The sequence below is a fragment of the Centruroides vittatus genome, unplaced genomic scaffold (genome assembly GCF_030686945.1).
Source record: "Centruroides vittatus isolate TY-2023 unplaced genomic scaffold, ASM3068694v2 contig_742, whole genome shotgun sequence".
Classification (NCBI taxonomy): domain Eukaryota; kingdom Metazoa; phylum Arthropoda; class Arachnida; order Scorpiones; family Buthidae; genus Centruroides; species Centruroides vittatus.
In genome coordinates, this window is record NW_027122478.1 from 1,429,405 (window position 1) to 1,441,822 (window position 12,418).

Below are 12,418 nucleotides of genomic sequence, written 5' to 3' on the forward strand. Positions count from 1 at the left end.
AAAATCAGAAATTTATTATGTATTTTTACATTTTAATGTATATAACTTTAATTTCAATATATTTTTACGACAAAGATACAATCAATCCTTGATATAGGTCCCTTTCCTATATAGCGCCGTTCTCCTAAAGTACCAATGAATACTGTCAACGGATCTTTTTTTCAACTATTTCCGCCCTGTAGGCACTAAGAGGGTCTCTTATAGCAAGCCCATTATGGGTTCGGCCAGGCCCACAATGGGGCTCCAGGTGGTGAGGGACAGGCCCGATATATCCGGACGGACCACCCGCAAAAAATTCCTGGGGTTTTATCGGCCCGTCCGGATTCAAACCAAGGTCCCCTAAAGCGGTAGGCTGCCACTTTGACCTCTTGGCCATACGGCCATATCAACAGATCTTTCCCATTATAACTTATTTATGAAAAGAAACCTTTCAGCATCTGTGAATTTGTAAATGTGCGATTTTCCATCAAGAATATACTCTTATTATCAAATCACGTGATTTTGAAATTCCTGAACTTAAGTGAGTGGCGCGTAATATAATGAGTCCCCAGACATATTTGAATTAGAAGGCCCCGTGTATAGTGTTGACTTCAAATATTTTCCTTCGGTGATTTTTTTGGGAATCCCCCTCTCGGTATCCTGGTCCTTTTTTATTTTAGCCGAGGATATAGAAATTTACATGTTAACGAATTCGGTTAGTTCGAAATAGACTACAGTATTTCGAAATTAGCAGTGAAAATTCTGTCCGAACTGTGATATGCGTACGTTAACTCGTTCGTTTAGATCGAAGTGCCTGCATGCTATAAGAGAACAATAGACCAAGAACAACTATAATCTGGTAAATATGGCTTTTGCTTTTACAGTAACACATTTTCGGGAGTCACCTTACCTGCGGGGACTCACCAATGGTCAAGCGGTTCCGTTCCCTGAACACTGGGAGTACGGACAAGCTCAAAATAAAATTGATATTTGAGTTGATTCAAAATTACCTAGAGAGCTTTCAAGTCGCTAGTCACTGGTAGTTGAGGGGCAACATACCGTCCCCAACACACTGCTTTGGCCCCTGCTTCGGATAAACGGGAGGCTGAAATCAGGCTCCGTTTGAGTCAATCGGCTGGTCGTTGAGTCATTCTTGACCTCGGCTTGGAGTCAACCGATCGATGCAGACCGGGCGGACAAGTCAGACAAGATGTGCTATTCTCGACTGTATTGTGAGGGTATAGCTCCTGGGAAACCCTGGTGTGACGGTCTATGGGAGTCTCCCATGTGACGGCACCCCCTTGTTGGGCCCCATGGTGGGTGGGGTCACTAGGAGCCGAATATAAATTCTTTTAACATGGATTCCAAAAACCCAAAAGAAACCACCAAAGAAAAGACCTCCAGTCAGCCCGCTTACTTAATAGTGCATGCAACTGGAGAAAAACCTTTTGCTAAGTGTTCTCCTTTTTTGATTCAAAAGCTATTTGAATCAACCATCGGGCATTTAAAAAAAATCCAAAAATTGAGGTCAGGGGATCTACTAGTAGAAACAGCCTCTCCTCAACAAACAACAAAGCTTTTGACAAAGACGACTCTTGGAGACATGGGAATATCGGTCACACCACACGGAAGTTTGAACTCATCACGTGGTGTGATATCTGAGTTCGACTTGATGTCTGAAAATGAATCAGATATTCAGATTGGCCTCTCGGACCAAGGTGTCACTTCTGTCCGACGCATTTCAATCCGTCGAGACGGCAAGTTGATACCTACGAAACATTTAATTCTCACATTCAATAACCCGACATTACCATCCTTCGTTACTGCAGGATATCTGCGCTGCCCAGTTCGTCCGTATGTTCCAAATCCGCTGCGTTGATTTAAATGCCAGCGATTTGGACATTCCCAGACCTCCTGCCGAGGCAAAAGCTTATGTGCACAGTGTGGAACTGAAGGTCATGACAGTACTGAATGTAAAAGTACTCCACACTGTGTGAACTGCAAAGATGCCCATCCTGCCTACTCTCGGAAATGCCCTGCATGGCAAAGAGAAAAAGAGATTCAACGGGTAAAAACTGTGAGAAACATCTCATATCCAGAGGCTCGTCGCATGGTCACTCCTAGTGCACCTTTGCAACAAAAGACATTCGCTGCCGTGGTGAAATCTACTAAGACATGTGGGGTTCAAACAAATATTTCTGTATCCCCAAGTGAATCCCTTACCCGACATGCAAAATGCTTATTGATAGCAAATACACAGTCAGAAGAAAAGGAGAACACAAAGACTAAAACCTCTGTAAGTAAATCAGGGGTAACAACCAGAAACCTGGGTTCTAAAAAGGCTAGTAAGAACCCATTAAACAAACAGAGAGTGAAAGCAGCTCTCTCTAAATCTAAAAAATCAGAGGCTCAATCTATGAGTGAGTTCTCTGATATCTCTGATGAAGAGACTAATATGGAGGTGACACAACCAACCTCACCTTCAAAAGGAAAATCCTTTGTGAAATTGAAGAGGGACACTTTTGCGAAGAATGCTGCCTCAACAAACACATAATGGATTACAAAATAATCCAATGGAACTGTCGTGGTTTCCGCAACAACTTCTCTGACGTTAAACACTTATCATCTACCACATCTCTCTGCGTGGCACTCCAGGAAACACATCTAAAATCTGGAGAAAAAATTTCTTTAAAAGGATTCGATCTCTACCGTAAGGATGATGACAGCCACAACCGCGCCAGTGGAGGTGTGGCTGTACTGGTTTCAAACCGCATCCCGTCCTTACCGGTACAAATAACAACAGAGCTGCAAGCTGTGGCAGTCAGAATATCTATGGGCGTTACTGTCACAGTTTGTTCCATATACTTGCCACCAGATGTCAGAGTCAATGACGATGAATTGGATGCGTTGGTTGAACAGCTGCCAACTCCTTTCTTTTACTTGGTGATTTCAATGGCCACAATCCAATGTGGGGCAGTCACGATATCAACCGTCAAGGCAGAGCCATTGAGAGATTCGTAGGTAATCACCAACTATATTTATTTAATACTGGAGAAGTGACATACTTCCATGCCCCAACAAGAACATTCACTGCCATTGATTTATCATTAGCTAGTCCAAACTTGTTTTCAGCGTTTACATGGGAGGTTGGATCTAATCCACTTTCCAGCGACCACTTCCCAATATTTTTAAAATATCGAGGCAGAGAAAGCTGTGAAACAGCCCGTCCACCACGCTGGAAACTTGAAACGGCAGATTGGCCTGCATTTTCCTCTTTGGCTAACATCACTGAGGAAATGGTCAATACTGCTGATATCAATGATGCAGTCAAAGTTGTCACTTCGAGTATTATTCAGGCAGCTGAAAAAACAATGGGAAAAACATCAACCAGATATCCAAAGCATCCGAAACCATGGTGGGATCAGAATTGCGAGGCAGCATTTAAAAAGCAAAAGAAAGCATGGGGGATTTTCAGAAGATACCCCACTGCTAGCAATTTGATTGCTTTTAAAAAAGCAAAGGCAAATGCCAGGAAAATAAGGAGGCAAAGCCAAAGGGATTCTTGGAGGAAGTATGTTTCTAGCATAACATCTTCCACTAGCTCAAAAGCAGTTTGGGATAAAATCAATAAAATTAATGGGAAATATGCTTCCCACACACTGTCCATGCTGGAAAATAATGGCACAATAATCAGCGATATACAGGGTATTGCTGATTTGTTGGGTGAAACGTTTTCTTCGTCATCCAGCAATACAATGTACACAAGGAATTTTCAAGCTTATAAAGCTCAAAGAGAAAAACAAAGTTTAAATTTCTTTTCCTCATCTAACGAAGAATATAATGTGCCATTTACCAGAGTTGAATTACATACAGCGATCTCTCGCTCGGGGAGTACTGCTGTAGGCCCGGATAAAATCCACTACAGTATGATTAAAAATCTGTCAGACAATTCCCTTCAGTAATCTTCTGAATCTGTTTAACAGAATATGGACAGAACATACTTTTCCTGACTCTTGGAGGCTATCAATTATTATTCCCATTCCCAAACCAGGCAAAGACTACAAGAATCCCTCTAATTACAGACCAATCTCTCTTACGAGTTGCCTTTGTAAACTTTTTGAGAGAATGATAAACAGACGTCTGATGTTTCTCTTAGAGGAAAAGAGCTACTTTTCTCCACATCAGAGCGGATTTCGTAGGAACAGAAGTACCACAGACAATTTAGTAAGCCTTGAAACATCTATACGCGAAGCGTTCGTTAGACGACAGCACTTAGTGTCTGTGTTTTTCGATATAGAGAAGGCCTATGATCGCTGCTGGCGATACGGAATACTCCGTGATCTGCATGAATTCGGACTGCGGGGTAATTTGCCAATTTTTATAAAAAACTTCCTACAGAATCGAAGATTCCAAGTCAGGACGGGCAACACTTTGTCTAGGCCTTTCACACAAGAAGAGGGTGTTCCTCAAGGTTCTATTTTGAGTGTAACTCTGTTCCTAATTAAAATTAATAGCATAGCTAAGTGTCTCCCTCCCAGTGTGAAACACTCTCTGTATGTGGATGACTTTCAGATCTCCTGCCAGTCTACTAACATGGGTTTCATCGAGAGACAACTGCAAACCTCTCTAAATCGCATCGACAATTGGTCCAAGACCAATGGCTTCTGTTTTAACGTAGAGAAGACCTCGTGTATCCATTTTTGCCGAAGGCGTGGTTTGCACCTGGATCCGGAAATACACCTAAATGGGGTTAAAATCCCAATGGTCAACGAGGCTAAGTTTCTTGGCGTTGTGTTCGACCATAAATTGACGTTCCTGCCACACTTGCGTAATTTGAAGAGTAGATGTTTAAAAGCTCTGAACCTTTTAAAGGTACTGTGCTGCTCATCCTGGGGAGCAGACAAATGTTCTATGCTCAGGATTTATAGGGCCCTTGTTCGCTCTAAGCTGGACTATGGATGCGTTGTGTATGGCTCTGCGCGAGAATCTACTCTTCGGATGCTGGATCCAATCCACCATCAAGCATTACGTTTGTGCACTGGTGCATTTCGAACTTCTCCTGTTCAAAGTTTGTATGTGGATGCTCACGAGCCTCCACTATCTCTTAGGAGAGAACAGTTGTCTCTTTTTTATTATATTAAACAGAGATCTCAGAATAAATTGTTAGCTGATTGTTCAGATACTCAGCTGAAAAGACTATTTGCAGCCCGTTCAAGTAGTGTCCCTACATTTGACATAAGAATGGAGAATGTAAGCAGCACGATTGACCTGGACACAAGCAACATTTCACAGGTTGAGGTTAATAGTATTTCACCTTGGTTAATCCCAGTGATAAATGTTGATTTAAGCTTAAAGCAGTTTCCAAAAGAAACCACCCCAGACTATGTCTATAGACAGCACTTCGCAGAAATTCAATATTGTGACAGGAATTTAATTCCTATATACACAGATGGATCTAAATCGGATGACTATGTTGGCTTAGCCTTTGTTTGCCAGGATGAAATCGTGGCAGAACAAATAGCACCGAATTCCTTCCATTTTTACTGCGGAGTTGCAGGCTATTTATTTAGCCCTAAAGTATATAAATAGGAAAGGTCATCGTTGCTGCGTGATTTACACTGACTCAGTTAGTGCACTCCAGGCTTTGATCTCGTATGAACCTAGTTCTCACTCCATAGTGATTAAAATTCGTAAGCTGATTTGCCATCTTTTTGCGAGGAATTTCTCTATAAAATTTTGTTGGGTCCCAGGCCATGTAGGTATAAGAGGAAATGAAGAAGCTGACGCAGCTGCAAAGTCAGCAAGTCCTTCTCAGCATACAATGTTTATCGAAGGAGGTGACTTGAAGCTAGTCGTTAAAAAACGACTAGCAGAGAGATGGCAAAATGTGTGGAATGAACAAGTCCACAATAAACTTTACGAGATCAAACCTATAATAGAAAATTGGACACACAACAAACAGTATGATAGGAGATCTGAAGTCATTCTTACTCGTCTGAGGATTGGACATACTCGGCTGACTCATCAATACCTTTTGAAGGGTGACGACCAGCCAGTATGCCAGTATTGCATTTGTACTTTAAGTGTTAAACACATACTTTGCAACTGTGTTGCTTTTGACCAGAGTCGTAGACAGCATTTTGGAAATGCAAGTTTGAGAGAGATTTTGGGCCAGAGGCCAAATCTTGATAAGATACTGAACTTTTTGAAAGTTATAAATATTAATAGGGAGATATAAATTAACTTATTTATTTATTTATTTATTTATTTATTATATACTTATATTTATTTTGTTTTTTTTTGTTTATTTACACTTGTTGATGTTATATATATTTAGTTTTGTATAATTTCACTATTTATCACGGCGCAGCATAGCCTATATGGCTCTTGTGCCAAAAAACACGAACCAACCAACCATATTGCGTCATGCATGTCCACTACTCAAGCGAGCGTCGAGAGATTATTTTTCGCTCTAAATGACAATCGACTAAAAATGAAAAAAATGATTTTACTTTTTGTTATTTTATTTTATAAAATGAATAACGAATAATGACGTTTTATTACTATTATATAAAGTTATAAAATAAAGTTTATTAATTTTTTTTAAATTCTAGAGTTAAGAAAAGTAGAGTTCGAGTAAAATACCAAGAAAAATAGATCTGATACACTCGAATACAAATACACAAACGAACTGATGAAAACTTTACTTACCGAAATAAAAACCACCGAAGAAATGCGGTGCCTTCGAAATTACATCTAAGTTCGTATTGGGTATGACGACACGATGGGCTTGCGATAACTTATTTGCTTGACTAGCCCAGTCGGTTAAGCCAGTAGAATATAACATGTCGCGGCGTTATATACAACGGGAACTTAGATGTAAATAATTGCGACTATACAGAGCGGCTTTTAGTCGCTAGAGGCCTTCTTATAGCCGAGTCAGGTTGCAAAAAAAAAAAAAAAACGAAAGAAATTATTCATTCATTGTTAAATCGTTCGGTAAATTTTTAAATTAGACCTTATTGCCCCTTAAAACGCAATAAACGTCTTATGGGCGTTTATTGCGTTTTAAGGGGCAATATCTCCCAAACACAATAAACAAACGTAGTATCAAAAATGAATTTCTACAAAACATGATCAATTTGATAAACTGAAATGCATAATAATGTTTTATGAGTGTATTTGACAACTTAAAAATATTAGCCTAAAATTAAATGGACAGCTGGCCAAGGCAGTAGAATCATCTGGGAGATGAGGCATTTCGGGAACGGATTTGAGGGCGAAGCCGAAAAATCTCAACAATTTTTCATGGACGATATATCGGATCTCTGTTCCTTTTAAATTTGAAATTAAACTATGTACAGTACAGTACCTATAGGACAGTAAGAGTTCAAAATTAAAATAATAATAATAACTATTAGAAAATTTACTTTTAATCAGTTATGTTCAGATGAAATAATTGATAAAAAAGAATTTTTAATGACAACCATTTTTCTCTCTTCGCACCCATAAATGCCAAACTAAGATTTTTTTATTTGTCAGATTACACCCTAAAAGTAAAATTCCGAACCGAAATAACAGAAAAGTGCAAGCATGAAATTCTTACATAAATACTCCGTTTTATTATTCTTAAATTATTCAAAATAATTATAAAATACAGTATAAATTCGATTAAATTTGTGCCTATCCAATATCAATCCCAAACTCCCCGAGAATTATTTTCGCCGTGCATTTACAAGTGTATTTGCCAAGTGAAATATCATTGTCTCCGTCTATTGACCTTTCACAATCGTGAATTACTAACAAGGAAGAAACGGTAAAATCATTCAGAAATGAAAATCGAACCCAAACCCTTCTCGACGGAAATCGATACGATATACTTTCGCGGCCGACCGTAACAACCAATCACCAATCATTATGTATAAAATAAATAAACTGCGATAAAATAATCGTAATCATAAATATTATTTCTCAGAAATAATCGAAAAACTGAAAGCTTTTAATTAAAATTTTGTATTAATTTTACGGGGATTAAAAAAAAAAAAAAAATCAGAGGATAAAAATTGCCCATGACGTCATAGGCGTACGGCCATTTTGGTTAATCGAAAATTACCGGTTACCACTGAAAGAAACAAGTTTTTTAAAAGGATCTGTGTGATAATTACCTTTTGATAGTAAATCATATTACGAATGTATATATAAAACAGATAAATATTAAGTGTATATAGAATGGAAGATAAATCTGCATTAAAAGAGTTAGATAGTTGGATCGAGCAACTGAATGAATGCAAACAACTCACAGAAAATCAAGTCAAGACCCTTTGTGAAAAGGTAAATAACTTTGCATTCATCCACTTCGTCTCGTTCAACCCCATACGAATTATTTAAATTTAATTCGTGTAGATTTTTATTCAGAAAATTCCTATTACAAATTATCATGTCTAATGATAAAATATTAAAAAAAAAACACACATTTGTGTATGTAGGTCTTTGGATTAAGCTTAATTAAGCTTATTTTAAGTGTTATTTCAATATTAGAAAGTATTACATACAATTTAAAATTCTGTGTAGTAAGTAACAATGTTTAAATGTCTAGAATTGTTATTTTATTAATGTAAATGGAGTGTAAATTATGACAGAAATAAGTGGATAATAATCCTAATTAAGTAGATTAATATATTTAAAACTTTCATATTTGTTTGATAATTATTTATAGTTCAGTTGTGGTTATTCATTATCTAATTCAAAATATTTAATATTTTTTACTTGGGTATAAAAAAAACGACATCGCCATAACCCGATATCTTATAAAACTACGAGCTGACTGATGCCGTATGTTATCGGGCTAGAAGATGGCTTATTGCCGTCTTCTAGCCCGATGACGTATGGCATTGGTTGGCTTGTTCTTGGATATTTCGGTCTTTTCCGATTTTAGGTGGTCTCTATTTTTTTATTTTTTTTATTACCCTTCTGGTTTTAAATAGACCAAAGTTGACTACTATCTTTTAGTCTACCGATATCCTTGTTAACTTCGGCATTCGTTTTATTTTCGTGGTGTTTTTGATATACTTTTTCTTAGAGAAAAATAATCATATTTTTGAAGTTTATAAAATCATAATTAACAGTATTCAAATTTTTTTTTATTACAGTACTTGAGGTTTTGCACTTAGTGATATTCTTCTTGTACACATATTTGGAAATAAATTTTGTACACATATTACCTTGTTTGGAAATAAATGAAGAAAAGACTGTCTTACTTACTCTTATTAATTAATCGGATAATAAGCTGAATTTATTATCAAGTTACATTTTGGCTTGTTATTTGATCGGTAATATAATTTTGGCTTTGTTTTTATGTTTTATTAATTGTAAATGTTCTATATAAAATGGTGTAATTTTTTTCGTGGAGAGAAATTTACAGGTTGAGTTTTGAAATGAATTTATAACAATGTTTAACTAATGCCTTATTTCATTGGATAAATTTTCCTTTGAAATAGCTATATAATTAAGATGCAATAAATATATTAGTCTGCTCACTTTCCAAAAAATTAACTTTCTGTCATTTACTTTACTGCAGAAATAATTGTTTAAAAAGATATATTTTAACTAGCAGGTAGGCCCGGCGTTGCTCGAGCAAAAGTAACGATAGCGAAGATTAAAATTATTACTTTTTAGTCACAAAAGAAAAAGAGTAATTTCATCAACAAACTAAGTATTTCTAAAGAAAGGTCGAATTTGAAAATCGAATGTTCTAATATTGTTCGATTTTCACGACTTGTTCTGATTATATCATTCAATTTTCATCGAATGTTCTAAAGAAGAAAGGTCGAGAAAAACCATACTAATGTGTTTAAATTTGAAAATTGAATATGTTCTAACATATTACTCTTTTTCTTTATTTTTTCTTTTTTTTTTTTTCTCCAGCGCCAGTAAATCTTGCACGTCGCTTTCTCTTGTTCTCTCCATTGTTACTTAACATTTCCATTGTTATTTAACACTTCCATTGTTGATGGAAGTGTTAAGACTTAATCCTGTCCCTCTCCCCCGTGGGGAGGTATTTCGAAAAATCCCTTCTTAGTGTGCGTCCTCGTGACATACCCTAACTGAGTAGCAAATTTCAACTCCTAACTGTTTGGGCTCTGCACTGATTATTATTATTATTATTATTGTGTTGGGTTAAGTGAGATATACTCGGTTAACACCGATGGCTGTGTACTATGCCAGACCAAAGTCAAGGCATAGTAACCTAAACAGAAATTAAAAGTGTATCAGTGTGTGTGTCTGTATTCAAGAATTTTCTCACAATGTGACATGTATTCAATATAGTGGCCTTCTGTAGTGTGATGTATGTGTTTCTATTCAATTGTAATGTGCCCAGGCTTTTGTGCAGTGTGTGTGGTATGACACCTGTAGAGGAGAGAACAGGTACAATAAGCACCCTATCCATCCTCCACAGATGCCTTATTTCCTGGGCGAGTTCTGTGTACTTGCTAATTTTTTCAGTGCATGCATTTTGTATATTGTGAGTGTTTGGAATGGATATGTCTATAATGTATGTGATTTTATTGTGTTTGTCAATGAGTGTGATGTCTGGTCTGTTGTGGTAAATTGTTTTATCTGTGATTATGGCTTTGTCGTAGTACATTTTGTGCATGTTGTTTTCCAATACTGTCTGTGGAATGTATTTGTAGTATGGCTCGTGGATGTCTACTAATTTGTGTTTCTTTGCAAGCTCTTGGTGTATTATATTTGCTACTTGATTATGTCTGTGTAGATAATCTGTCTGTGCCAAGAGCTTGCAACCAGAAGTGATGTGTTGGATAGTTTCTGGCATGACGTGACATTTTCTGCATGTGTCATTTGTGAGTGTTGTATCTTTTAGTATGTGTTTTCTGTAGTTTTTAGTATTTATGACCTGATCCTGTATGGCGATCATGAATCCTTCCGTCTCCCCAAAGAGGCATCCCCGTGCTAACCAGCTGTTTGACGCAGTTTTGTCAACAAAATCCTGGGCCAGATCATAAGGATGCCTGCCATGGAGTGCCTTTTGAGCCCACGATTGCTTAATGGTGTCTATGCTTTTTATATGTTGTGTTGTGTCCATATGATGTGAGTGTAAGTTTAATGGTGTGTTATTTGAGTCTGCTAGAGTTACTGCTTTATGTAATTGTGATGTTTCTTGTTTTTTGTAGAAAAACTCTTGCAGTGACTGTATTTGTTTGTAGTGAAGTTATTATTATTATTATTATTAACAACTCGTCTCGATTATATATATAGATTAAGTGTCAAACTAAGGCTAAAAGTTAAACATTTTCATTTGTGGTATGATTTTGATATTTCTTTATATATATGATTTTTAAACTGATTAATGTGAAATCTTGTTTTATTTATGATTTATATGATTAATTAGGATTAGTCTTATATTTCATTACAACAGTGTTGATTATGATATACAATAATTCAAATTTGTTAAATTGCTTTAAAAACTCCAGTTTTATATACAATTCCTAGAAAACATATATAATAATTTGCTGAGAACAGTTATGAATCATAACCTCTTATTACATTCAAAGAAAATACCTGATACACATGAAACTTAAACATTGAATACTTACAGTAGATCGAAGCATTAATAGAACATGACAGTTTTAACAAAAATTTTCTCAATAGTTTTATAAAAAATAAAGCATCTACTGCAAATTTCCCTTGAAAAAATTCTCTAATTACACATATACTGGGAAGTAAATATCTAATCATATAAATAAAAAATCTAATAATTAAAAAAATAACAGGTATTTAACATTGTACCTCCTTGAGCTTTATTGCCTCACTTATGTATCTTGGCATTAAATCTATCAATTGTTGACAAAGTCAACATCTGTTTCTTTCCAGCTCAACTTTTGTTGTCATCTTCATATGGCATATTCCACATATTTCTTGAAGTCCCATTGCAAATTTTCAATTAGTGCTTTGACAAGCCAGGCCATGGTTTTAACATTAATATAACAGTAGAACCTGCAAATATGTCTATTCAGACACTCAAAAAACAGCAAAGACAAGACAGCAAAAACAATTTAATTACAAATGTCTTTGCTGTTTTCAAAGGTTTTTTGAGTGTCTGAATTTAACATTAATATTTTGCAAATATGACTGTACAGCATAGCAAAAGTGGCATCTTACATTTTTGTCTAAGAATATTTACAGGTATGTTCATCAGTAGAAATCAAAAAATGTTCTAATATTTCAAAATATACATTTACATTAACTATGGTTTTCAGAATACATAATTTTCCAGTTCACTTGCTTGACATACAAGACCAAATTATGGTACCCTGAGAAAATTTCATGCTTAATTTCAAACAAGAGACATGGAATTTCTCCCTTGGCAAATATCAAATAAATATCCCAGTATATCACCACTTCTAATTCAAATTTTTGA

At 36.1% G+C, this 12,418-nt stretch overlaps 1 protein-coding gene across 1 annotated transcript in view; it reads left to right on the plus strand.

Moving 5' to 3' along the window:
- Positions 1-8,047: 8,047 nt before the first annotated feature.
- The window catches only part of LOC136981066 (serine/threonine-protein phosphatase 2A catalytic subunit beta isoform), a 44,417-nt gene continuing 40,046 nt past the window's right edge, over positions 8,048-12,418 (plus strand). Inside the window, exon 1 of the mRNA XM_067277340.1 lies at positions 8,048-8,310. Coding sequence (XP_067133441.1) covers positions 8,209-8,310 — 102 coding nt within the window. The 5' untranslated portion in view covers positions 8,048-8,208. The remainder of the gene's footprint in view (positions 8,311-12,418) is intronic.